At 50.6% G+C, this 26,083-nt stretch overlaps 1 protein-coding gene across 1 annotated transcript; it reads left to right on the top strand.

Annotated features, from left to right (window-relative positions):
* Positions 1-1,460: 1,460 nt before the first annotated feature.
* Positions 1,461-14,387, top strand: FOSL2 (FOS like 2, AP-1 transcription factor subunit). The gene is made up of 4 exons (XM_054196594.1): positions 1,461-1,953; positions 7,938-8,192; positions 11,861-11,968; positions 13,443-14,387. Exons 1-4 carry the CDS (start codon positions 1,855-1,857, stop codon positions 13,950-13,952), a joined length of 972 nt encoding a protein of 323 aa, XP_054052569.1. The 5' UTR covers positions 1,461-1,854; the 3' UTR covers positions 13,953-14,387.
* Positions 14,388-26,083: the final 11,696 nt, after the last annotated feature.

Raw genomic sequence — 26,083 nt, 5'->3', positions numbered from 1 at the left:
TGGGGATGGCTCTGCTCTATCTGCTTCTGCCACCTTCCAGCCTGTGCCAGTCAGTGACCCGGCAATGCCACAGCCACCTGAGGCGGGCTGCCGCCGTCCCTGCCTGCCCCCCAGTTTCTACTGCAGGGCAGCCTAGGGCTGGTACCTGCTCTGCCCTGCGACGTACGCTGCTCTGGAGGCCTGGAGTGGCTCTGCAGCCACGTCCTAGGAGGGTGGAAGGGGTCCACTGAAAAAAGAAAAGTAAAAGGAAAAATAAAAATGAAAATGAAAAGTAAAATAAAGTAAAAAAAAAAAAGTAAAAGAGTAAAATAAAATAAAATAATAAAATAATAAGTGAAAATAAATTGAAAAATAAAAAAATAAAAAGGGGGAAAAAGAACAGAAATAAGAGCAAATAAAAAATAAAAATAAGTATAAAAATATAACAAAAAAATTAAAAAGTAAAGCATAATAAAAAAAGAAAAAGAAAACTAGAATAAAATTAAATGAAATATAAATTAATTAATTAAATAATAAAGGTATTAAATATTTAATAGTTAATTAAATAAACGATACCTAAATAAATATAATTTAAGATCGATAAAAATATTAAAAATAGGTTAAGGCTGCCATAAAAAACAGCCGCTTTTTTCCTGACGCCGGGAAGAAGCGGGCCAAGCACTGGGGTACGGCTGGTGCCGCCCACCCCTGCTGGGAAGACACCCCCCCACTCCCCACCGCCGCAGACGTCCCCACCGTGGGGCGACATTTGCGGCACCCCCCCCCCCCCCCCCCCCCCATCAAAAAATTCCTCTTCCCCCCCCCTCCACCGCATCCCTCCGAAAGCCGTGCGCCTGCCCCTTTAAATCCCGCCGCCCGAAGCCAGGGAATCCCTCTCGCACCGCGTCATCCGCGGCAAGGAAACCCGCGCTGGCGTCGTGCGACGCAAATGACCATTTTTGGCAACGTGCGACAACGGACGGCACCAAGTGGGGCGGGGGGGGGCGGGGACTGACGGGAACACGCCGCCGCGCCGCCCCCGCCGCTCCGCCTCTCCCCCCCCCCCCGTCCGGACCCGCGCAACGCGCGGGTCCGGACGGGGGGGGGGGGGGGAGGCGGAGCGGCGGGGGCGGTCGCTGTACCCCGTTCCCGCTCCCGCCCCCCCCGCGGCGGCGGCAGGTGGGAGGCTCCGTCTCCGGCAAGGTGGGGCCGGTGCGGCCGCGGGTTTGACGTGTGCGAGTGCACATGGTGCGGGCGGGCGGATAATAAGCGAGTGGCCGCCGGGGCGATGCCATTGCTCTGAGTCACCGCCGAGCTGCCGGTCGCCACCCCCCCCACCCCCCCCCCCCAACCCGACTCCCCCTCACCTTTTCCCGGGGAGCGAGACCCGGGTTGAGTCACGTCGCTCGTCCCTTTCACCACCCCGGGAAAAGGGGCGGCCGGTGGAGGTGGTGGAGCGGAGGCGGGGGGGGGGGGGGGGCGGAGGAGAACCGCTCCGCCTGCAGCCCCCGGGGACGCGGCCGCTCCGCCGTCGGGGCGAGTCTCGCCGGGCAGCGCGGAGAGAGGACAGATGCCGGCTCCGCTCCGCTCCCGCCGACGAGACCTCCCGTCCCGTCCGCGCTTCGCCTCCGCCTGAGTCTCTTTTATTATTATTATTTTATTTTTCTTTTTTCCTCTCATTTTATTTCCCCCCTTTTTTACCTTTTTTCCTCCCTTCTCCAAAGCCGTTTTTTGTTTTTTTAACCCCCCTTTCTTCCCTCGGCGAGCCTCGGGAGGCGAAAGGCAAGAGTCGAAGGGGGCGGGGAGACGGCGAGGGAGCGGCGGGTGTCGGTGCGGGAAGGCGGGGACGCGGCTCCCCCGGCCCGACCTCGGACCATGTACCAGGACTACCCCGGGAACTTCGACACCTCCTCCAGAGGCAGCAGCGGCTCCCCGGGACATCCCGAGACCTACTCCAGCGGCGCAGCCCAGCAGGTAGGACCGGACGCTGGCCCCGTCTTCCCCCCCCCACCTCATACCTCGCCGTCCCTTCCTGGGGGCTGCTGCCAGCGCTCCCGGCACCGGGAGTTCACCGCCACGCCCGGGGAGCGGCTCTTCCTCGGCGGAGAGGCGCCGTCCGCGGGGGCGCAGGCGGTACCGGGGCGCGGGGTTGCCCGCAGACGCCGTCCCGTGGCTCCCGCCGCTGCTTTCCTTCCTTCCTTCCTTCCTTCCCTCCCCACCCGCCCCGCAGCGAGTGAGTGCTGCGACCCTTCCTCGGCGGGTGCCCGCCCGGGGTGTCGTGGGAGAGGTGCGGTGAGGAAGCGCCCGGCGAGCCGCCTGCCTCCGCCGCACCGGCCACAGGTAGAGCCGGGCCCCGCCGAGCGGGCGTCGGTGGGGAGACCCCGGCTGGTACCCGGGGACCCGGCGCCGCGGCGGGACGGGGCGGGCTCGGAAATCCCGGGGCTCCTGCGGGCAGCTCCTCTCCGGGGCCGGTAATGCAAATACGCGGGCGCATCCGACTCTTCCTCCTTCCTGCTTTTGTTCTCCTCGGGAGCTTCTCCGTCCCGCCGCTCGCCGCCCCTGCCCGGCCGCTCGGGCACCGGCCAGGGCTCCCTCGCCGCAGGTCGGGCGGGCGTCTTCCCTGGGACTTTGGGAGGTGCCGCCGGAGCTACTTCCAAGGCGTTATTGCTGCCGCCGTAAAACACGCAGGGGACGGGCTTGAACCGAGCTGTAGCTTTTTCCAGCGCCTAAAGAGGTCTCCCCGCTTCTCACCCCCCCCACCCCCCCCAAACTTGGGCTCCGTGGCGGTGTCACTATTCTCTCCTCTCCCACCGGTGAGACCCGAAGGCCGGCGGCGTGCCGCTGTGCTCTGCCCGCCCGCTCCTTCGCTTTACCGGCAGATGTTACCGGTGACGGCTTTTTTTTCCCTCTCCCCGAGCGGGAGTTTGCCGGGGAGCCGCCGGGCGAGCGCCCCCCGCGTCGGCCGGCCCCGCTCCCCCCGCACGCCGCCGCTGCCGGGCGGCACTCGAAGAATGGGAGATATTTCCTGTGGAAGCGGCGTGAATTCACCGACCTAAAAGTCTAGTCGGGCGGTTTGAGGTTGAGTTATGTTTTTTAGGGGGTTGTTTTTTTTTTTTTTAATTTTGTTTTTCCTTTTCATTTTCCTAAGAAAACATCTCGGAATGGCTTATATGCCCACATCGACTAAATCCACCACTTCTGGGGAAAGCATTACACAATCGGGGCAGTTATACAAACCTGGGTTATTTCATAACTTGTTTACATCAGCTGGCCCAGCCTCACTCTCTTTTTTTTGCTTTTTCAGAGTTGGTCTCTCCCCCTTCTCCCCCCCAACCCCCCTCCCGCCCCCTTTCTCACAATATTATTATTTCTTGTGCGGCTTGTATGAGCGGACTGGCAGCGTGAGCGCGTTGCTGTCTTCCCATCGAGAAGTCATAGGATCATTTTAAAAAAAGAAAAAAAAAAAAAAAAAGTCCAGTCTTAAACTTTGCCAACCGTACCAGCCCGTGACATTCCTCACATTAAAGAAGTTTTACCAGAAATGACTCGCCGCCGCTCCCCGCCTGCTCCAAACGCATCTCGCTGGTGCCCTCTGCGGGCTGAGGACCGTGGTTTCCAGGGTTTGTAGCTCGGCTCCAGTTTATTCCCTTGTTTTACAATAAATGCCAGGGCAAGGTTGGGGAGCGGGAAAAGGGGGCCGAGAAGCTGGAAACGCCCGGCAAGCTGCAAAACCCTTGTCTTCCCCTTTTCTCCTCTGATTCAGCAGCTGCCCTGGATTCAAGCGCTTGCTGTAGGAGGTCATGAAACTCCGGCGCCACTTAGTATTTCGTCTGTCGAGGTCTGACCCGTAACTGGGTTTTCCCCTTTTTATTTTCTGGGGCTGCAGGTCTTCCCCGGGCAGCTGGCGTGCGAGGCGTTTGATACAGGGGCCAGAGCCCAGTTTCTAGGGTTACTATCTGAAACAGGGCTTTGAGCAGGACGCCGGCTTAGGGAGAATATAAATGTTTTCTTTAAGAATCTGGGAGATTTCTCAAGGCCTCGCGCTTTGTCTTTCCCTTGATCCTTACAGATGTTGTAGATTAGGATCAAATGTAAGCGTTGCCTTTACCCTAGCTGTCGGGCTGTTCTGCTGATTCTGGTCTACGGAGATCTGCAGAGTTTTATCACTACAGAAAATATGCATTGTAGAAATTTTTTCTTCAGTGGGTTTTTTTTTCCCAAAGCAAGAAAAGATGCATCAGTCACATGTTTAAGTGGAAAATGGGTCTCTGAGCCAAAACTTTGATGCTTTTTAATTATTTTTCCCATACAACGCAGCAGTGGAACATTTTTCTTTTAAGTTGCGTGTCATGCTATTTTCCTAATCACTGACTTGCCATGTGGTAAACATAGACTTTAATGGGAAGAGTTTGTGTACTCTTTCAGACTAGTCGACTTTCCCTTCAGATATCCCAGCACTGTCTCCAGTTTTCCTTCGAGGAGACGCCCAACGTGGGAGAGACATCGAGGGCCTTGTATTTATTATAGGATATACCCTATATGCCCTATATTTGATAACTGAGTAGCTGTAAAGATCCTCTGGGTGTTTTTTTTTTCATGGTTTTGTCGTTGGGTTTGGTTTTTTCCATGGCCATTGTACCGTTTTCTGGTGCCGCTCAGCGCTTGCAGTTACAGTTGTAAGTGAAGGTCAGGAGGGGAGCAGGGACACAATGGGGTGCGGTATAGAAACTCCCCGTTAAGATGGAGAAGGGAACAACAGAGCCAAAGCCTGCGATGTTCCCATGCTGCCTGTGCATTGAAGTTGTAACCTGCTAATGTAGCTTGTCCCAGCCCGTGGAGGCTTCTCTCCAGCTCTATATTCTTAAGGCAGAGCAGAGACTGACCTCAGTTCTTGGCAGTCTTAGTAACAGAATTCTCTGTTTGCCGTTTAGTTGTTGGGGTACTTTTTTTTTTTTCTAATGATACCTTCACCTGCGTGTTGCTTGTGTCAGGAGGAGAGCGGTGGCTTTGTGGTTGAGTGCGTGCTGCATGTGCAGCCTTACAATCTGGCCATCACCACATCTTTTCTGTATAGCACTGTGAATTCCTCGTAGATAAGGAGAACTGAGAGCTGGCAGAGAGTTGCCTCCAGGAGCCTCTCCTGGGTCAGAAGAGGAGAGCCGCGGGTGTCATGGATGAGGAAATGGCAGGAGGGGGTCTGGAAAGAGGAGAAACAGGGAGGTGGGTGAGGGCAGGTGGTGCTGCCAGGGGGACCGAAGCTCTCTGGAGAGGGAGCAATGTTTGGGCAAGGTCTGGAGCTCCAAAGTGAGAAGGCCAGTGCCAAAAGGGACTGTGTAGGGGAGGTGGCGGGGAATTTGGGGCCTGCCACTGAAACCAGCAGCGTCCCAGGGGTCAGAGCTGATCGCCACCGGGCACAGTGTGGGGGGCCAGCAGCGTTTTGGCACAGCAAAGCTGATCCAGTGTCAGTGTCCTAGCAGGGAAAGCGAGGTATGTAGGGAAAGCCTCACCAGTCAGGAAGCAATGCCTGTAAAACCCAGCGGTAGCCTGAGCACCCTGTTCCTGAAGACTCAGCCTGTCGCAACAGTGTGTCCCTTAATTAGTTATCTGGGAAAAATACTGCCTTTGGAAAATACAGAATACAGGTTTGGGGAATTTTTATAGGCCGTTTCAAGGGGTTAGAAAGGAAGCTGGTGACAGAGATGGAGCACGACACAGAAAGGGACTGCAGTCCCACCGGTCTCTTCCCTGGGTCTGCAAGCAAGCATGGTGGAGCTGCCGAGGGATGTGGTTGAACTGAGCAGCTCCCTTTTGCTGTCCAGGAGAGCTCCGCTAGTGTTCGAGAAGGGTCCTAGCTTGAATACAAGAGTGACTGCAAGTGCAGTAGTCACTTTATCAATAACTCAGAGCGAGATCTTTGTGTCAGACACTTGTATCTTATGTGACTGATTTGGTGATGGGTCTGACTCTCCCGACCTCTGATGGGGGAATTTTTAGCAGGACACTGGGTGTCGCAGGCTGCAGTGACACCACTGCAAAGGTCATTTTCTCTGGAATGCAAACGGTGCCTTTGCATAGCAAAGCACCAAAAGATCTCAGTATGTTTGGCAGCCACAGCTTTCTAGTGTTGCTGCAAAGAAAAGTGTCTTCTCTGCTTTTTGGCTACTGGAGGGATGGTGACACAGGTAGGTAAAGGTCATGGCAGAAGCCACTTGTGGAGCTGGAAGCAGAACTTGCATCCCCTGACCACCTGTGGTTTAACTAGTCTTGACCTTCCTCCCTTCTGCGAGGTTAAGATCCCTTTGTTACTGTGTTATGGTTGTGGAGGCACCAAGGCATCCATCCTTTCCTGTGCCATGTGGCCACAGCCTACAGTGGGCAGAGCAGAAGGGATTTGCGCCTGTAAATTCCTCTGTAGTGTTGGCAGTTTGCAGGTCTGGGAGAGTTCACAAAGATGGCATGCGCTGAAATGTGGGCTATGCTGAGGCCGTGCTGGACTCGAGTGCCAGGTGAATCTCTGAGGTTCTGGTGGGGCTTTTGCCAAGATCTTGGTGCCAGTGTCATCCTGTCTGTGTAATTCCCCCACCCACTTAACTTGATTCACTCCTTCCTTCTCTTGTCCTTTCTTGCTAGATTTTGAGCTGTCCAAAGCTGTAAGTCGGCATTTGTTGGTATTCAAACTGGATCTTCTGGTCTCCAGGCGTTGGCAGCTGGACTTCTCATGGCTAATACTGGCCCGAAATGCTGTAGCTATCAGAATGTGAAATACTATTTGCAGTAGCCTTGGTTTAACAAAGCACTTAAGGTGCTTGACTAGGCACACCCTGAAAAGGAAATCTGTGTTGAAGTGCTGTCCCTTATCTGGGACGCTTACCTGAGCTGAGGTCAGGCTGATGCAAGGGCTCTCTCTTCTCTGGGAAGCTAGTTTGTTGACCTGAGAATGCACATTTTTCACGGGATCTTTTCAAGGCTTACAGATCGGTGGTGGTGACGGCTGCTGGTCCTACGAGCCCCGACCCTTGCACAGCCATTACTGGAGCAAGGCACGTCTGTCTGTAAAACCGAGTCTAACCATTGAAAGCCTCCTGAAGGAGCTCCGCATAGACAAAAGCATTCTTTCTCCCCTGCTTCCCCCTCGGGGGACAAGCGATTGTTTTCCTTGCAGTTTAGTGCCAGCATATTATCCAGATGGATTTACCTCTGTCTGAAACAAGGTGTACATGTATTTTGGAGGAGATCATTACCTGCCTTGGTTTTACTGCTGCCTTGTTTTGTCTAGACAGTGCAGAGAGCTGCAGGGAACTTGTCCGATCTGAATCCTAAGACCTATTTTATAGGCGGCTATTAAAATACATATCCTTGCACGTAACCATCCCAGGGCCTGGTTTCTCGCCCTGCGTGTGCGGCGAGCGCAGAACCACTGAACGAGAAGCAAGCTGCTATTCTTGCTGGACCAAACCCTACGTGGACCAAGCCCAAATTTCAGGGGAACCTTTTGGTAGAAGAAGGCTCCGCTCCGCTTGGTAGCGGCATTACAGAACTGAAGTTTCTCTTCCTTTTCTCTGGACTGGCAGAGAAGTGTTTTTCTAGAAACTCCTTAATTCCCCTTTCGCTCCACACCGGAAGGAGCAGTGGCGGTGGGGATGCGGCCCGGGAGGGGAGGTTGGCGTAGGGGATGCTGGGGAGGTGTGGGGGGAGTGAGGAAGGGGGCTGGCAGATGGCAGGCCTGCTTGGGAGGGGAAGCTCCTGAGCCCATACCTTCCTCGGGGGGCTGCGGCGGGTGGGGGCAGCCCGGGATGCTGCAGAGGCTCCAGCAGCCAGTGCCTTTGCTTCAGGTGCTGCTTTGATCCTCGCTGGTGCCTCTCCTGAGGGCCTAGCTGGTTTCTGACTAACCACTTATGTTCTGCTTTCATTGACGGTTTCTTCTCTCTCTCCCTGTTCTCCCCTGCCTTTCCTCCTAGAAATTTCGAGTAGATATGCCAGGATCAGGCAGTGCTTTTATCCCTACAATCAACGCCATCACAACCAGCCAAGACCTGCAGTGGATGGTTCAGCCCACCGTCATCACCTCCATGTCAAGCCCTTACTCTCGTTCGCACCCCTACAGCCACCCGCTGCCCCCGCTGTCTTCAGTGGCCGGACACACGGCCCTTCAGCGACCTGGTGTGATCAAAACCATCGGGACCACAGTGGGCCGGAGACGAAGAGACGAGCAGGTAACCACAGCGGGGAGAGATTCCCCCCCTGCCCTCCCTTGGGAACTCCCCGCCCCATGGGGGAGCGCTGAGGTCCGTCCCCTGGGATGTACAGGCACTGGGGTTTCTCAGGGTGACATAGGGTGTAAGCCGGAGGGTGATTTTATTGCTGCTTCCTCATCATACGGTGAGACTTACCCAATCTCCATCAAACGCTTCGCACCACTGGGCCACATTGCGGCTTGGTTTCAAAAGCAGGTGAAACTCTGAAGTCAAGCCCTGGGTTTCACTTTGAGTGTCTCTGCCACTCTAGACAGAAGGAAACCTCTGAGCAAGCCAAGGAGCTTTTACGTAGGTCCTTTACAAATCTTTCACCCAAATTACATCAGCTGGTGTTTTATATCTGCTCTGCGGCAGCTAGCGCTTCTCCAGTCTCACTTTTGGGTGATACCACCAGTACCAGCTAGCGTCGTGCAGGGAGGAACAGCTTCCCTAGAGCACCTTGACTCTAGTAGGAAGAGCCTTCTGGGTGTCTGGGGTCTAAATCCACCTTCCCACTACAAACATGATCTCTTTACAGCGGTGAGATGGGGATCCCATAAGCAGAGACTTTTCTACTCCCAACCCAGTGGCATTTTCATGGCTGGGATGGGGTAGCTTGTACCACTACTGCCCTGTGCTCAGCCTCCTGATGGGACTATTGAGCCGGGACCTTGGATCCTGTGCTGGGGCAGGGCGGTGGACTAGCTGCAGGCATCTCATCTTCTGGATATCCTTTCAGCCCCGTCAGTCTCTTCTTAGTAAGAAACAGCCTTCTCCAGGGCTGTCTGGTGAATAGCTATCCGCAGTGCTAGGCCGATTTCTTTACATTAAAAAAAACCCAAAACCAACAACCAAAAAACCCCCCAAAAATCTGAATAATCTAGATCTCCCCGAATCGCTCCCAAGCAGCAGTTGTGTGGGTCGCTGCAGAGCAGTGTAATGAGACGCACTGCGCACCCTCAGAACACGAGCACAGGCTGTTGCATGAGGTCTGTTTCTAATAAGACTCACCAGCCCTACTTTTACTTCCACGTCATCTGTTTTGATGCACAGCCTGATTATTTTATGGGGAGTCGCTGTCTGGTTTAGACCTAAGAGGCAGGGAAGGGGTTAAAGCCACTTGTCCGGAGTGAGCTGCACCTTCTGTGCACACCCAAGACCCCTTTTTTGCAAGAAAGGATGGGGCAGCCGTGGTGGTTCGGATAAGTGCCAGCCCTTTCCACCAGCCGGAGCTACCTCCCGGTTCCCTGTGCACAGGGCTGGTGTCCAAAGCCAGGGAAGCTCTCACGAGAACTGGGGGAATAATTAGCAACAACTAATTTGTTTGACAAATGCTGCCTCTGTGTTCACAAATTGGCCGTGAAGAGATCACCATATTCTCCGCTTTATTTGTTGTTTGGAGTTATTTGCTGAAGGATGCCTGCCAAGCAATTCCTGGCCTGTGGCTTGTTTGCAAGCCGTTCATTGTGGGTCATTCAAAGCCAAGTCCTTTTGATTAGACACGTGCTAAGGCAGTACCCGGGCGCTTCACCGTGGCTCTTTGGCTCAGGTTTCCGCTGTTGGTGCTTTGAACACTGCATCGGAGTGCCTTTTTGGAAAACACTGTGTAACGCTTTATGAAAAGAGCCTGTTTTGATGAACATTTCTGCCAGCGAATGCACGTATTGGGCTTGGACAAGCTACAGATAACGCGTACAGCAGGGGCACGAAGAGTGCCAAATCCAACTGCTTTCAAACAAATCCAGCAGCCGCTGACAGAATATTCCTTTTTAGACCTGGTATAATGTTAAGCACGTCCAGATTAGGGGCTTCAGCCCCGTCTATGAGATTTTTTGCAAAGCATAGCCTCTGAGACAGATAATTTAAAAATAACTGAAGGCCCCGGGAGGAGAAGTTCAGTCCCAACATATTTCGGTGAGGTCTGTGCTTCTGAAGCATGAAAGGGCTCTTGAAAACTGTACGCAGAGGCCCCAAGTCAGCACAGACTCGGTGTGCAAGCTTCACGCTTTGCTGTATTGTGGGTACTCGTGTTGCAAATACATTTTTAACCCGCACACGCGTGGGCTGGGAACTGAGCAGGCAGAGCTGTACTGGGGAGAGTGGTGCCTGCGGGGGCTCCTTACCGGGAGGGGAACATGCTAAAGCCCCGCCGGCTGCTGCCCAGCAGGGTGGAGGTACCCCCTGCCCCGAGATGGAGCGCTGCGATCTGCTGATGGAAAAGTTTCAGGCCGCAAAGCCTGTGTCCTGAAGTCCTAGAAGTGTTTGTACTGCTTGGTGTGCACGAGGGGGCTCATGGTGCATGCAGGTGAAATTGGAGGCATGGATCGGATCCCCCAAAATAAAATAAAATAAATAAATAAATAAAAAAGCAGAACCAAGCAAGGGGAATGCCCAGAGGCTGAAGTAAACTCCCAAAACGGCAAAGATCAAAATTAAGGAAATAAAGCAAACCAAAACAAACCAGAATGAGGTTAGAGTAAAACTTAATGCAAAAAGGAAAAGATAGTGAAAAGGTGGATATCTCATTTGCAATTTTGACAGCCCCTGAAGATATTAAAACTGAAAGCTTTTATGAAAAGGTTTTTCTTTCCATTCCCTGCTGGCATCAAGTGAGATCTGACATGTGCTTTGCAGGGCGCTCGTTTCACTTTTGTTTGCAGTCACCGAAGCCCCTGCAGCACACACCAGCCCGGCGAGGCTGAAGTGTGGGGCACAGGGTCTGTCCCCAGCGGAGAGGGGATGCACGGACCAGCGAGTGCCATGAATCCCTACAGCTGGCGGTTTGCACCGGCTCCTGCATGCCGTGAGCACAGCCTCGGCAGCCCTGGTCACCCACCGCTGTACCGTCTCCTCGGCCTCAGCAGTGGTGCAAACCTATCTATCTGCTGCTGCTGGGATTTGTAAAACCTCGTCTCAAACGCTCAGAAGCTAGGCCTGATTTGACCAGATCCCGTGGGCTCCTGCTCACTTCCTCTGGTTTCGCAAGAGTGTCGCTCGATGGGTTTCTATGGAATTGCTCCTGATTTACATCAGTGAGGATGTCAGCTGGCCTCAGGAAGCCCTTGATATCGCTGGAGCCTTGCCTGCTGATGCAAGAAGCACAGTGTGTTATCTCGCTGAGTGCTCGAAAATCTGAGGTCAGATTTTTGGGTGGTATAAATCACTGTTGCTTCACGGACTTCATGGGAGCTCTGCTGATTTCCCTGTCCCCCTCTGCCCCCCGCCCCCCCCCCCACTCCATCCCTGACCTTCAAGCTAACAACTATTTTTGTGTGGGAAGCAGCAGATATTTTCTTTCAAGAAAGAGGCACTTACAACATCGTGCTCTGGTTTTGCTTAATGTACCACCCAAGTTGTGAAACAATCAGAGCATCTTTTATCTGTTTGGCCTTGGTGCAGATTCACTGTCCTCTTACACAATCTTCCCCTTGCTCCCCGCTCCATCTTCACCGGGTCTTAGCAGAAGGGTGAGGAGCAGGCAGAGATACTGCGCGCTTTCATCTTCTGCTGACATCAGTGAAGAGGGGGAGTGCTCAGCATCCTGCTGGATCAGGCCTTTTTCCTTTGCATGGAGGTTAAATCCTCACAAACTTCAAGGAATGCCTTGCTCAGATCTGATTGTGGGTTTTCTTGGCACTTGCCCACAGCTGTCGCCCGAGGAAGAAGAGAAGCGAAGGATCCGGAGAGAGAGGAACAAGCTGGCAGCTGCTAAGTGTCGTAACAGGCGTCGAGAGCTAACAGAGAAACTCCAGGCGGTACGTGCTCTGCATACATTTCTCCTTCCTTGTCGCCCACCCTTTGGACCAGCTCGCAGGGCATTGCTCTCCCTCCACTAGCATGTTTGAGGAAGATGCTACGAAACACATACTGCCTTCCCCTTCCAAGGCTGCCTGGTGGTGTTGATCCTACATCAACAGTGGTGAGGGCTCAGGCCTGGAGCTCAGGAGCTTAACCTTCCCTTGTTGATGCCCAAAGTCCTAGGAGCTCGCCTCCCAACTAGTACCAATCTCGCTACTGTTGTACTCCCTCTGTAAGTGGAAATAAAGATGCTGTGTGCCTCAAAGGTAGGCTTTTGGGGGCAAAAGCACTGAAAATGGTAGGATCATCCAAAAGTTATATGTACCTATTAAAGCTACACCCTTTAGGCTAACCTTTTTCTGGTGAGAGTAACTGACTTCCTGCACAAATAAAGCACCGCAGAGACGTGTGGTCTTGGTGCCACAGGGGAAATAACTAGATAAACTGGAGAAGGTAGGGATGAGTGCAAAAAACATGGCGTGGGTAAGGGACTGGCTGAAGAGAAGACAAGGATGGGTTGTGTTGAAAGAGGCTGGAGGGAAGGCTCCAGCACTTCTGCTCAAGAACCAGCCTGGGGCTGGTTGTATTCTGTGATCTTATTAACAAGCGCGGCAGCATCAGTGAAAGGACACCAGTGAAACGTGCTGCTGACTCCAATCCAGGAGGTATTCTCAGTGTAGGGGAGGCAGGACGTTCTCTAGGAAGAATTCAAGGATTATCATGACTAAAGTAATGGAATTGAAAGGAGTGCAAAGTGGGAAGTCATATCCTGAAGGACTGAGGGTGAGTACTTCTGTGAAATGGTGAGCTCCTCGCATAGGAAGGTACTAGTTGCTCACAGATTGACTATAAGCTGTCAGTGTGGTGTGACCAAAGGTAAATGTATTAATCCAAGAATGCATCAAGGGATGATCCAGTGGAGATGAAAGTGTTATTCCTTTGTGCAGGAGTCAGGCAAGTGTCAGACCTCATCTGGAATATGCACTACAGAAAGAAATGGAAACAGTTTAAGGATTGCTGTACACTACCTCTATCTAAGAAGTGAAAAGAACGTGACTTACCTGACACAAAAAATTATGGGAGGAGATCTGAGTCCTCTCTTCTAAGATGTCTGTAGGCAGACAGCAAGGGAGAAGAGTTGTTTAAGTCACAAGCCAAGACAGAGTGGCAGAAGCTGGCCATGAGAAAATTAAGGTGCACTCGTGAGAAGACCGTTTATAACCCTTAGATCAGTGAAGTTTGTGAATAGCCTACTGGTAGACCATGAAACACAAGATGCTCAGGTGGCAATGACCAGGTGCCTGCTTGTCTCATGAAGAGTCTGGGATGTATCTGCCCATGCCAAATGGGAACTGGACTTGATGGCCATGTTGCAGGTGAGGAGCAGTGCCAGAGCCTCTGATACTTACTTAATTCCCTTTTTGTCTCCAGGAAACTGAAGTGCTGGAGGAGGAGAAGTCGGTGCTGCAAAAGGAGATCGCTGAGCTCCAGAAGGAGAAGGAGAAGCTGGAGTTTATGCTGGTGGCTCACAGCCCTGTGTGCAAAATCAGCCCTGAGGAACGTCGGAGCCCACCATCCAGCAGCCTCCAGAGCGTTCGGACTGGAGCAAGCGGAGCGGTGGTGGTGAAGCAGGAGCCTGTGGAGGAAGAGATCCCATCTTCCTCTTTGGTCCTTGACAAAGCCCAGAGGTCTGTCATTAAGCCCATCAACATTGCTGGAGGTTTTTATGGGGAGGAGGCACTCAACACTCCCATCGTGGTGACCTCAACACCAGCCATCACTCCTGGCTCCTCCAACTTGGTGTTCACCTACCCCAACGTGTTGGATCAGGAGTCTCCTCTCTCCCCGTCCGAGTCCTGCTCCAAAGCTCACCGGAGGAGCAGCAGCAGCGGTGACCAGTCCTCGGATTCCTTGAACTCTCCCACCTTGCTGGCGTTGTAATCCCCCTGCAGCCCCTCATTTTGCCAGTGTGTTACATTCCCCCCTAGCACGACGGGGGGAGCCCCCCTCCATGGGATTAGAGACAGGCACGGGATCGTTCAAGCACAAGGGCAGCAAGAACAAGGATGGGAAAGTGCTGCAGCTCCAGGAAGGAGAGTGAGGACCAACGCCAGCTCCCTGGAGGCAGGAAACGACAAGGGTGGGACTGACGCGCCAGGACTGTTTGGAGAGGGTGATGTCCCCTCTGTAGGGACTGCCTATAGAAACCTCTTTGTGGCCGTAGTGGACTTGGAGAGCACTCCTGGCCAGGACTGAAGGCGAGCTGCAGACAGTTGCTAGTCGTCCCTTTCCTTTGTGAATTGATCTGATCGGTTGTGCTCTGTGCTTAGATCATTCTGGTTAGTTGATCTTACAACTTCTCTCTTTCTCTCTCTCTCTCTCTCTGCTTATCATTTCCAATGTTGTCGACCCCATGACATTTCATCCAGTTGCTCTGAACTCTAAAGGCTTGTTAGGATCTTTCCTCTTGGGACAGGCTGTGGGAAGCACGTAGGGTAGCCCAGGCAGGAGGGGGATGGCTGGGAGATCTGCAGGAGGGAGAACCAAGAGGAGCCTGAGGGCTCAGTGGCAAGGGCAGAGCTTGTAACTCTGGCCTGGGGCACAGACGCAGCAAACAGAGACAGCAGGAGGCTCATGTGGAAGCCTTTTTTTTTTTTTTTTTTTTTAATGTAGATCTATTTATCACCTTGGGCTCCTCAAAAAACAAGTTAGCATCTCAGGGCCAAAGTAGCATCAGGAAAGCTGCTGGGCTGGCACTTACCAGTGTCTTTGGCAGGGTTTTACCCCAGTTTGGTGGATATCAAATCTGCTGCTTGTTGTTTACTTTTCCTGGGCTGCCCGCTGTCTAGGGAGTATTGCATCTTCCTCCCCATCAGGGCTCCTGACTCAGAGGCTGATCTCTTCCTGTTAGTAAATCCTCCCCTCCCCTTGGCCATATTTGCAGAACAAGCTACTGAAAAAGGGGTGGCACCACGTGCCTATAAATCTAGGATGGAGACTGGCAGCAGATAAGAGGGTGAAACTAGCTAGCTGTCCCCTTGCTGACTTCTTCAATGTTGGGAAACGAAGCGGCGTGCATCCACCAGTTGATAGTAGTGTGTGTTGTTGCTCAGAGATTCCCAATTTCCAAGGTTGGGGAGAAGGCAGTGGTCCAACCTCCAGCACAGCAGAGGCCACAAGGTACTCCTGATCAGAGAGGAATGGCATGGTTGAAGTGATGACCTGTTTGAACTAGAACAGAGCTTCTGATAACCTCTGATTATGAATGACAAATTGATCGCGGAAGAAAATCGATTACCGTTATTTGCACCTTGGTCTTTGGCCTTTTTTTTTTTTTTTTTTTTTTTTTTTTTGTGCATTGTAATTGACCTGGTTTTGTTGGGGTTGATTGGCCTGAAGACAACACACAAATCAGAGGGCTTTTCCCCTAGCCCTGGGTCCTGTTGTCTCCAACCCGTGGGCTTGGCTGCTACTACTAAGTGCTTACAGAGGGCAGAAGCTCTCCAGCGCTGATGTTCACTACTGAAAACAGTAATGATGTGCCTAATCTGTTCCTGCTTGGATCCAAGCTCAATTCCTGTTGATGACAATCCATGACTGTGTGCACACTAGGATTGCCCAGCTGGCCAGCGAAGCCGCTTAGTGGATAGCTATTCAGTCCTGCCTGTTGAAGCTGTGGTGGCAGCTGTTTATTTTGGCGTGACATTTGCTTGTCCTCTTATTTTTTTTTTATTTTTTTTTAATCAACTGAAACCAGGGTATTTCTTGGTCAGGCTGGACCTGGAGAAATGCAGTATGTGATTATAGGGCCAGTGCTGTGAGATGCAAAAACTGCTGCAGTCCCCTCCAACTCCACTGGGAATTAATAGGGTTCAGTCCTGTGGAACTAGACCTTTACTCAGCAGGGCTGGCTTCCCTCAAACCCTGTCCACTGCCCATTCCTTGAATCATTTCAAAGGGACACTACTTTGGCTCTAAAGGTAGGCTTTGCTTTTTTATTATTGCTGTTATTTTTAAACCCGGGTGTTTACCAAACCTGCCAGAAATAGGAAAATAAGAGTGATCTTTTTGCTTCGTGAAGCTGATTGTGATTCAGGCTTTTTCTTTATTGCTTAAACACTTCCATCATTATACTGGTGCTAGAGGTTTCAAATTGAGTTTACGCATAAGTAAGATTGCTAGAGGAGTTCTCTTGTCCTTACGTGAACATCAAAACTTCCTTTTTAATAAAGTAGACCTTAAGCTTCCTGTAGTTAGCACAGAAGATCCTGTTTCGATAGGGTTTTACGTAGATGATATCACTTTAGGTTAAACCGCTGCTGCTTTAACTGTCTCCATTTTGCCAGATGCTTGTTTGGGCCAATCTGGATTGAGAATCTAAAACTGTTCAATAAAATGTCTCTGCATGTCATTGCCACCCATTTTTGGTCAGAATGCAACACTGACAAGTGGTGAATCCTAAAGTGATGCAGCTACTTTTGAGGCCAGCGGACCAGGATTGCTGTCTCCCAGGAGAACAGGAACATTCCTACTGGGGGTTTCAGGAAGTCAGGTGCCTCCTCAAAGCCGGGTAAGCCTAACTCCTAGTGAAACAACAAAAGCCTCCCTTCGCTTTTGCTCGCTGAATCGTTGCCAAAAGGAGCTGCAGCTGGCCCTTGCCCGCTGCCTTGTCATTGACCTTCTCAGAGCCAGGACAGGATGGTCCCCTTTCCTGTCCTGTGATACTGACAGGAGCCATGTGAAACTGCCTGGAAAATTATTTTCTACTGTCTGGAAAAAGCTCCGAACACCTTGTGCCTGCCTGTTTTTTCCCTCAGACCTCTCGGAGGATGTCTGTGTTGGGATCGCTGGTCTCCTGCCTTCTGTATTTTGTGGATCAGCCTTACCTTTGTTTAGTTTCTGGCAGACAGGTGCAGCTTGAGCTCTGCTGCTGTTTTGATCTGGTCCTTGGTTCTTCTTTTCAGGTTTACTGCTGTGCTTTTTGGGAATTGACTGTCTTCCCCATACCCAAAACAGTATTTTCCATGAGTACCTTCCCTGCCAATTCGTAAATGTACAGCGTCTTCACGTTCTGCATGCAATGGGGATGCGGGAGCTGTTATGATTGGTGTCTGACCATGAGTTATTGAAGTCAATAGAAAAAGGCCCAGGGAATTTCAGCTGGTACTGGGTCAACCCGCTAGTGACTAGCCCGATGAAGCCTCTAGTAACACCTTAAATTAATCAATGCCAAACTGGGAGGAGCAGCAGCAGCTGCATTGAAGGAGACATTCAGCTTCCAGGTGATGTTTGCCATTCCAGTTTTGCCCTCCTTCCCAGTTGAGGCATTGCCTTCATCCATCCCTTTCTCATAGGCGTGGAGACTGGGTAAGTCTCAAACTGCTGGTGGTGTGATGGGATTTGGGACCAACATGTCGGGGACAGTAGCCCTCTGTTGTGTTTTTATAATTATTATTTAAATGATCTATTTAGTTCATCTGTACCTTTAATTTTGCTGCTTACTGTATGTAGGATCCACCTGGCCTTCATCCTAAATGAAAAGAAAAAATGAAATGAAAAAATGAAAACAAACCGAAGACACCCCCTTCCTCCCTGGTATCTTATTTATTGGCAGGCAGCCGTCTTGTGCCTGCTCCAGCAGATCTGCCCGCCATTAATTTAACATCCTCCCAACTCACATTCCTGGTGTTTGGTTGTTGCTTCTTTTTTTTTTTTTTTTTTCTTTTTGTTGTTGGTTTGTTGGGGTTTTTTTCCTTCTAAAAAAAGACTTCTGAAATGTAAGAAATCTTATTCTTATGACACTTACAAGTTCATTTTCATTAGGAAGGCCAAGTCAAACATTTTAAGAGGTGGGGGGAACAATCTACGTTTTATTTCTTATTTATTTATCATGTTTACATCTTTTTTTTTTCTGTTCAAGACTTGGATATAATAAAGAAAGCATTAAAAATACTCCAATCTTCTTCTTTTTTTAGGTTAATTTTTTTTTCTGATTCTTTCAATAAAAGATTCTGGGTTTTGTTGTTGTCTGTATAAAATGTAAAAAGAGATATGTTTCTAAAGATGCATTATCATTCCTCTGTGAACAGTAGGTGGAGTTGAGGACAAATCTCAGAATAGAAGATAATAATAAAATCCCATCCTGTTTTACTTAATTGTTCCCCTCCTATCCTGTATGATTAAAGGGTTATTCCACTTTCTTGTTTGTGGTTACTTGATATTAAAACCATATTAAAATGTGTAGAAAATAGGTATCCAATTGTTTTTGCTCAGTGAGAGGATAAAGTGTTGTATATATCTTGATATACTGTGTAGTTCAAAGTAACATCAATAAGGGATAGTGCATCTTTATTAGAGCGATAAGTTACTCGTGTCACTAAAGTCTACTTTAAGATCCTCAGATACAGAAAGGGCCTAATTCTGATTCCACTCTCCTGGGAGCAAACTGAAAGCATCAGTAGCATTTTGCTGCTGCAAAGTGGGCGTTGGAGGTGGAATCAAGCCTCAGTGATCAATAGGCGACCATGAGGATTATTGAAGGTTTGGGGGCACCATTATCTTTTTTTTTTTTTCCTCAAAAGTTTTAGATCATGGTTTTTCTTTTTTTTTTGTCTGCGGTGAAATACTTTTCTGCCAAGGAGGTTCTTAAAGGTGACTGCTGAATTGGGACCTTTCTTTGCTCATTGTGATCTTGATATCGTTCTTGCAGTCCCAGAGAATCTCAGCTCTGAGGCATTCTCTCTGGTGTTGTCTCTCTTCTGTTCTTGTTATTTTACTGTAATACAGGCCTACAGTATTTGCACTAAAACAAAAAGCTTGTTAGAGAAAGCTTGCTGCTATGAAAGAAAGAACGTATTAAAATGGTTTTGCTTTTACAATTTTAACTGAGTAGCATTTTGTAGAATAAAATCAATTTAGACTGAAAAGGAAAAAATGACTTTTCTTTTTTCCTCTGCACCTTTCCCCCCCCACTACTTCTTTCTTTTGCCCCCATTACTCGGTGGTGTGATGTTCCCCCCCTTCTCCTTTGGTGCTCAGTTGTAATGATTGGCTGTATTGTTGACTATGCTGCTGAGAGTTATGACACTTGTAAATCTTGTTTTAATGACATTGTGGACACTCTTTTGTATAGCAAGAGCTAACTGGAGTTCTTCTCTCTCTGTTAATTGAAGTCATTAAAAAGCTCCCTTTGCCATGAACAATTAAAAGCTCGCATGTTCCTTCACTATGAACAAATGGGTACAGCATTGCCAGGTGCCCGGCTGTAGCACATTTCAGGGCTTCTTTCATTAGAGCAGCTGCAATCCAGACAGCTGTTAGCTGCAACAATGGTAAATGGGGCAGAGGCTAGCAGAGCAGACCACCTGGGCTAAAAGACAAATAGTGCATTAATCCTTTCATCTTGGCTTCAAAAGGAAAGGGAATAGAGCTAGAAAATGCGTGCTGAGGTGACTTTATTATTAGTTGTGTTTTTTGCCTTTTTTTTTTTTTTTTTTTTTTCAATCCACCTCCTCAGCCAGAATGACTGAAAGCTTCTCCTCTGAAGACATGGGGTGGAGAGCATGGTTGCTTCACTGGCAGTAAGGAGGAGGTTAAGATGGGATTCCCTTGCTCACCTGGGAAAAGCTGCAGTGTCTGGAGTGGAAGGAGCCCAGATATGCCAGGTTAGGAGTGGAGGATGTCATATTTGAGTTTAAAAAAAACCAAACCAAACAGTGGTGGGTAGGAGATATTAGGTGAGTCATGGCTAGCCAAGGTGGCGCCAGGCCAAGCTGCTCCTTACTCATGGGTTTCCTTAGGAGTAATGTCTGCTTTGGCTTCCTGCTTGTCCCTGTCCCTCTCTCTTCCCCCTTGCCCTCCCTTTTATTTTTTATTTTTTTAACCCCAGTGTTCTCACAGTGCCATGGGGAAGGAGATGAGAGATGTTGGAGTAAGTTATGTGGCTGGTGTATGAAAAATACTTGCGAAGTCATGGGGAATGCTGAAGGTATCAGTCACTGGAACAGGGAATACAGGCACATGCCTGCGTCAAGTGAGCTCAGGGGTCAGGAATCCATACTGTAGGAAAGCTGACACAAAGTTGACATAGGATGGTTGGGGCTGTGGAGCCAGAGACAGCTTTAGGGTGCCCTATGGGGTCAAGGATGAGTGGGTGAGAAGGAGCCTTTGGGAGGCATTTTCCAAATGTACTTGTCCTGGTGGGGCTAAAGGAAAAAGCAGTTACTCTGGGGGGCATGGCAATTATAAGCAAATATGCCAAAGGACGCAAGAGCATCATCTCTTAATATCTACCTCCACAGGCCTCAGGCATGGGGGAGTCCCCATTTGATCTTCTACAGCACACAAGCTTTCTCTAAGGGGAGTGCCTCCAGGATTTCCTGCCTCGCGAAGGGCTTTCCCATTACGCTGGTGCACAGAGGCACCCAGCCTCGATTTTGTCAAACCGGCTCCTTTGGCAGCATATCCCCCCTCCGCCCCCCTCCCAAAAAAAAAAAAGGCTAGCAGGAATGGATACGTTCTTGCCTGCCTCCTTCCCACCTGAAGTGCTCCCTGAGCTCCTGTTTGCTGACGGCACCCTTCGAAAGGTCTTAACGTTGCTTGTCTACAAATGCTGGTTGCGAGGCTGGGCCTCCCACCTGATTTCCTCCCAGCACTGGCCGGTTGAGACTACCTTTTATCATCATTAGCTCGCAGACGCTGGAATGTCCGCACCAGTTACTATAATTTGGTTTTGAAGGATGAAATTACACAGCAGAGCAAACTGTTTCCTACTAGTCTTCTAGCTGTGGGAGGCCAAATTCTACCACATTCACATGGAAATTGTGTTTTTCCCGACTTACTCATCTTGTTTTAGATCTCCACTTCACGGAGGGGATTTCCCCTCCTTCTGAAACAGGTTCACTCCACCCTGTGATGCCCAGACCTTGACGTGCAAGTGAGGGATCTGTGTGTTCCTATGTGGTGGGCAGAGTCCTGCTGTAAGAGAGATCACTCGTTCCTTTTGCAAAGAAAATATGTGAGGGGCATCTGCACCAAAAACTCTTCCATCAGGATCGGCACACATCCAAGTGATGTCTTCAGGGTGTACAAGAATTAAGAGAGGAGAGACAAAATTGAAGGACATGGACCTGTTGGAATGGGTCCAGCGGAGGGCCATGAAGATGATGAGAGGGCTGGAGCACCTCTGCTATGAGGACAGGCTGAGAGAGTTGGGGCTGTTCAGCCTTGAGAAGAGAAGGCTCTGAGGGGACCTTATAGTGACCTTCCAGTACCTAAAGGGGGTGTCTACAGGAAGGATGGGGAGGGACTCTTTATCAGGGAGTGTAATGATAGGATACAGGGTAACGGCCTCAAACTGAAAGAGGGGAGATATAGATTGAAGATCAGGAAGAAATTCTTTACTGTGGGGGTGGTGAGGCGCTGGAACAGGTTGCCCAGAGAAGCTGTGGATGCCCCATCCCTGGAAGTGTTCAAGACCAGGCTGGATGGGGCTTTGAGCAGCCTGGTCTAGTGGGAGGTGTCCCTGCCCATGGCAGGGGGGTTGGAACTAGATGGTCTTTAAGGTCCCTTCTAACCTGAACCATTCTGTGTGATTCTGTGAAAATTAAGAGAATAGGGAATTCTCTTTTGCCTGTCCACTTCCCATGATGCAAGACTCATCTCTGGACTTTCCTCATGGTCACGTTTCTTAGTGGAGTACCAAGAACTGGCTCATGTCTCTAGGCAGCATGTGCGGGTAGCCTGGTCTTCCTAGATATTCAGTGGAGGGGAGATCCTACCTGAGGCAGAGCTTTTGTGGCAAGAAAAAGCCCAGAGGAGTGACCTGAACATATCATGCCAGAGATGGCAAGCTGTGAGATGAAGGCTTTTGGTGATTTTTTTTTTAATTTTTTTTTTTTTACTTTTTTAATTTGGTCTAGAATATGCAGGAGCATCTACAGGAACACTGTAGAAATTCTGCAGTCAATGGAAAGAATAAGCATGTGCTAAACCTGAAGAAAGCTTAATGGCAAGCGGAGCTGGAGTGGGAGTGTGGGGGAAAGGAGAGCATCCAGAATGCTGGTTTGAAGTGATGTTTCCACTGTCATGTGGGAAGGCTGTGACAGAGGAAAACTGTGACACAGTTATTGCATCAGATACCCCGAAGTGGAACAAATGATGCATTTTTTAAAAAAAACCACACCAGCTTACGGTCCTACTCATACTGATGTCTGTGACCTGATCCCCCTGAAGTTTCATGTCGTCATAACAAGCTCTTGAATTCAGTTGCAAGAGTCCAGTGTTTTCTGCTCTGACGCAGCAGAAGTGAGGCCCCCATTCAGCAGTGCTTGGCCATTGTCAGCACAAGGAGCCATACAGACAGATTATCAACCTGGGTGGAAGTTGCTGGCACAGTCTCACAAGACTGAGGTTTAAAAGAAGTTTTTTCATGCGTGTTCCAGTGTAGTGAGATCCAAGACACCTTGGGAAGATTTTCCTTAATGAAGACAAGGGCAAGGCTGGAAGGAGAGGCTGAGAGAGCTGAGATTGTTTGGCTTGGAGAAAGGAAGCCTCAGGAAGGATCTTACCAAAGTGTGTAAATATCTGATGGGAGTAGGGAGCTAAGGAGATGTGGTCAGACTCTTCCCGGTAGTACCAAGTGACAGGATGAGAGGCAATGGTCACAATTTGCAACAGAGGACATAAAAATAACTTTTTCACTATGAAGGTGATCAAACACTGGCATAGGTTGCCCAGGGAGGTTTGTGGAGTCTCCATCCTTGGAGACGTTCAAAACCTGACTGGACATGGGTCTGAGCAATCTGCTGTAACTGACCCTGCTTGAGCAGAGGGGTGGACCAGACACTCTCCAGTGGTGCCTACCAACTCAACCATTCTGCGTTTCTGCTTTTGATTTCACGTAGTTCAGAAAGAGTATATTGCAAGCGTATTTCTTTCTCCCTTGCAGTGCTATCTCATTTGAACTCCAGAATTCCTCTGTACTAAATATCAGCTTTTTTGATGCTGGCTATACGAGGTCAAACAGATAAGGACTAAGCTGGGAGGAGGATATCATGGCAGACAAGAATGTAAACTGTTCAGCCTGCCGCAGTGTGAGTCTCAGATTTCCCTTTTTATTTTGCATGCTCCATTCCGCAGACTAGTGGGGGGTAAAAGAGGGAGACAGGCCTTACATGGCCGTAATCAGAGCCTGCATCCCACAAATGACTGTACAGCTCCGCAAGTTCACAGGCAGTGCCAGGAACTGTTGCCTACTTGCCTTTCACAGGCTCTCCTACCCTTTTTCCTCTCTCAGGAAGAAGTTGTTTTTCAAGTTCCCTGGAAAGGTAAATACGGATCTGCAGCCGGTGATCCTAGGTGAGCTCATGAGTCGGGCACAATCCATCAGCTGAGCACAAACACTCCCCCTGGCCCCCCATCCCCTTTCTGTAATCCTAATTGGGCTCCCAGACTCAGGCAAATTCATCAGTGGCTCCCAATGATGACATACCCTCATGCTGGTGATTACTGATGTGAGCGGCCACAGCAGATGATGATGCTGGTTTTGGGCAAAGGGAAGAAATACGTCAGTTTTTTTCCTTTGGGTAGCTCGAGTTATTCAAGCACTGGATGCTCTAATTCGCCTAATTCCTATTTCAGTTGCTTACATCATACTACTACTCTGAAATGCACTTAACTTAGTCTGGAAACTGTTTATCTCATGTTAATGAGGGTAGAGCAGCAGACGCCAGCCTGTGGGCTTAAAAGAAACGTTACATGCCAGAGGCCCATGCGTGTCTCCAGTAATCTAGGGGGAAAGGTGAGCTCACGATCCTTCCACGTCTAAGATGGCCCTGTGGTCTAGCCAGGCACAGCCCTGCTCCAACCCCTCAAAGCCAGGGCTTAGGGCAGGGCGCCAGCACTGGAGCCTCATGCAGCAGGAGTCGGCCGCTGGAGCCTTCCTTCTAGGCTGATTCTGACTTGGAGGGCTGCACCCCTCCACTCCTCCCTGGCTGCTAAAGGTCATGGGGGTGATGGGAGACGTTAGCTGCCTTTTGTAGCCTCCAATTGAACATCATGATTATGAGCCACAAGGACTGTGATTAAATCTCTACTCTGAGCAATGTTCCGAGGCCATACTGGTATCTAATTATCTTCTCTTTTGGCAGCTAAGGAAATGGAGATCTGCCTGTGACACTGTCTGTGGTGAAAGGGAGAGAATAGGAAAGGAAGGAGAGTGACACCTTCAAAACATTGGCTTCAGGAGCTTCCCTTGACCTCGTGCGTGTTCTGCTGGCAGCTGGGATTGGGTCATCATCCTGGAGTGATGCCCTTCCACCCCTCTGCGCCTGTTGGAGGTAGAGGTGGGGATTTTCTGGAGCCACAGACACCCCTGCCCAGGCCATCCCCAGGCAGCTTCGAGGAGCAAGGTTGTGCTGTGGTAGCACAGAGCAGAAGGAGCTGTACAGTGAAGGTCTTGGCAACTCACAGCCCCCCAGAGAGGTACCTTGAATGTAGGAGGTCCTTGATTGCATGGACATGCCTGTCCTAGGGTGCTGGAAGGAAGGACCCTCCCAGTGAATTGCTCTTCAGAGTTTATGGTTGGCTGCCTTGGCGGGGTAGGTCTGTTCTACACCCGTGTTGACTGTCTGGTCCCTGTTTTGTTTTTCTTTCCTCACTTGGCTCCAACTCTTAATTTCCCTGTGCAGTTGCTGCCATTGCTCCATTCCCCAGGACATTCCACAGGCACGTTTCTGGTGGTGGGGAGGGAGGAAGACTGTTTCCACCACGGGGCTGTATGAAAGGCTGAATCCTGTGACCTGGTGCCACAGGGAAGAAAGCCATTACTAATCCCTACCATACAGTGGCTCCGCCTGCCCAGCAGGATCAATGGCGCCATCTCGGCCCCATTATGTTGACTCTGAATCAGCGAGGAACGCCAAGGAGCTGGGAGGAGAGGGCTCCTCCCTGTGTGGGGTACTGCTGTCTGCCTGGGACAGTCAGGTCTTCCTTTTGTCCTCCCTGATTTTGGAAGAGGCGGCGAAGCACTCAGCGGCACTTAAGCCTGCAGGCTAGCCCAGACCCTAGAGGCGGACGGGCAGAGACCCTGCCGGGGTGCGTGCCAGCCTCGCCAGCCCCAGAAGCACAGTGCGAGCACAGCTGCCGTGCACTCTCCCTGCTGAGGCCAACCAGTTCTTCTGGCAGGTGGAGGCAGGGGTGGATCTTGGAGCCATTTCCCGGGAGCAGGCTGGTACTGCGGAAAGCAGGGAGGCTGTGGCTTTCTCCTTGCCCTCACGTTCACGCAAGGTTGGGGGTCCAGCATTTTGAAAAGGGTCCCATTGAGAACTCGCCCATCCTTTGCGCTGCTCGCAAAGACGAAGGGAGCCGGCTTTTGAGACTATACCATTTAAGGAGTTCCTCAGCTTAGTGAACCTCGGCTGACCTCGGGGTATGCTGAGTTTCCAGCTCAGCAGAGCAGCGTTTCAGTTGAAAGCACGCCACCCAAAACTTCCCTCCTTGCATCTGGGGGAAGGGGGAGCTGCGGGAGGGTGGGCAGCAAACCTACAGAAGCCAAGGCAACGCTGGGTTAGTGACTCTCGGATGCAGCCAGGTCCCTTCCTAGGAAGGATGTTGCAGACCGACAGGACCAGCTTGAATGTGAAGCAGCTTCAGCAGCTTTTGGCAGGTGCTGGGGCAAGGGGGATGGGAGGGCGCCAGGCCCGCAGCACCACTGGGTGCTGCAAGTCAGGACGCAGGAGCATCGCCCCAGCGATACCGTGTTTACAAAGGTGAAAAACATTAGTAACATGGACTATGCTCCTCCTGTTGTTTCAACAAGATCAAGGTGTGTACAGGAGAGCCTGTGTGTATACACATGTGCACGCACACGCACTCGCTGTGGCTGGCGCGGGACACCGCTCGGCGCAGGATTTTTCCAGCCAGGCTGCAGTCAATACCGACAAATACAGTATACGTCCCATCTTGCCCACAGCAGCGAGGGAGCTGCGGCAGGCTCGACGTTTTCCTCCCTCTTGTGAAAGACCCGGGGTGTTTTCAGCAGTGCGGGGAACTCGGGTCCCAGCCGCCTCGGG

This window comes from Rissa tridactyla, chromosome 3 (genome assembly GCF_028500815.1).
Source record: "Rissa tridactyla isolate bRisTri1 chromosome 3, bRisTri1.patW.cur.20221130, whole genome shotgun sequence".
Classification (NCBI taxonomy): Eukaryota; Metazoa; Chordata; class Aves; order Charadriiformes; family Laridae; genus Rissa; species Rissa tridactyla.
The sequence above is the reverse complement of the archived record's forward strand: the minus strand, read 5'-3'. Positions and strand labels throughout refer to the sequence as shown.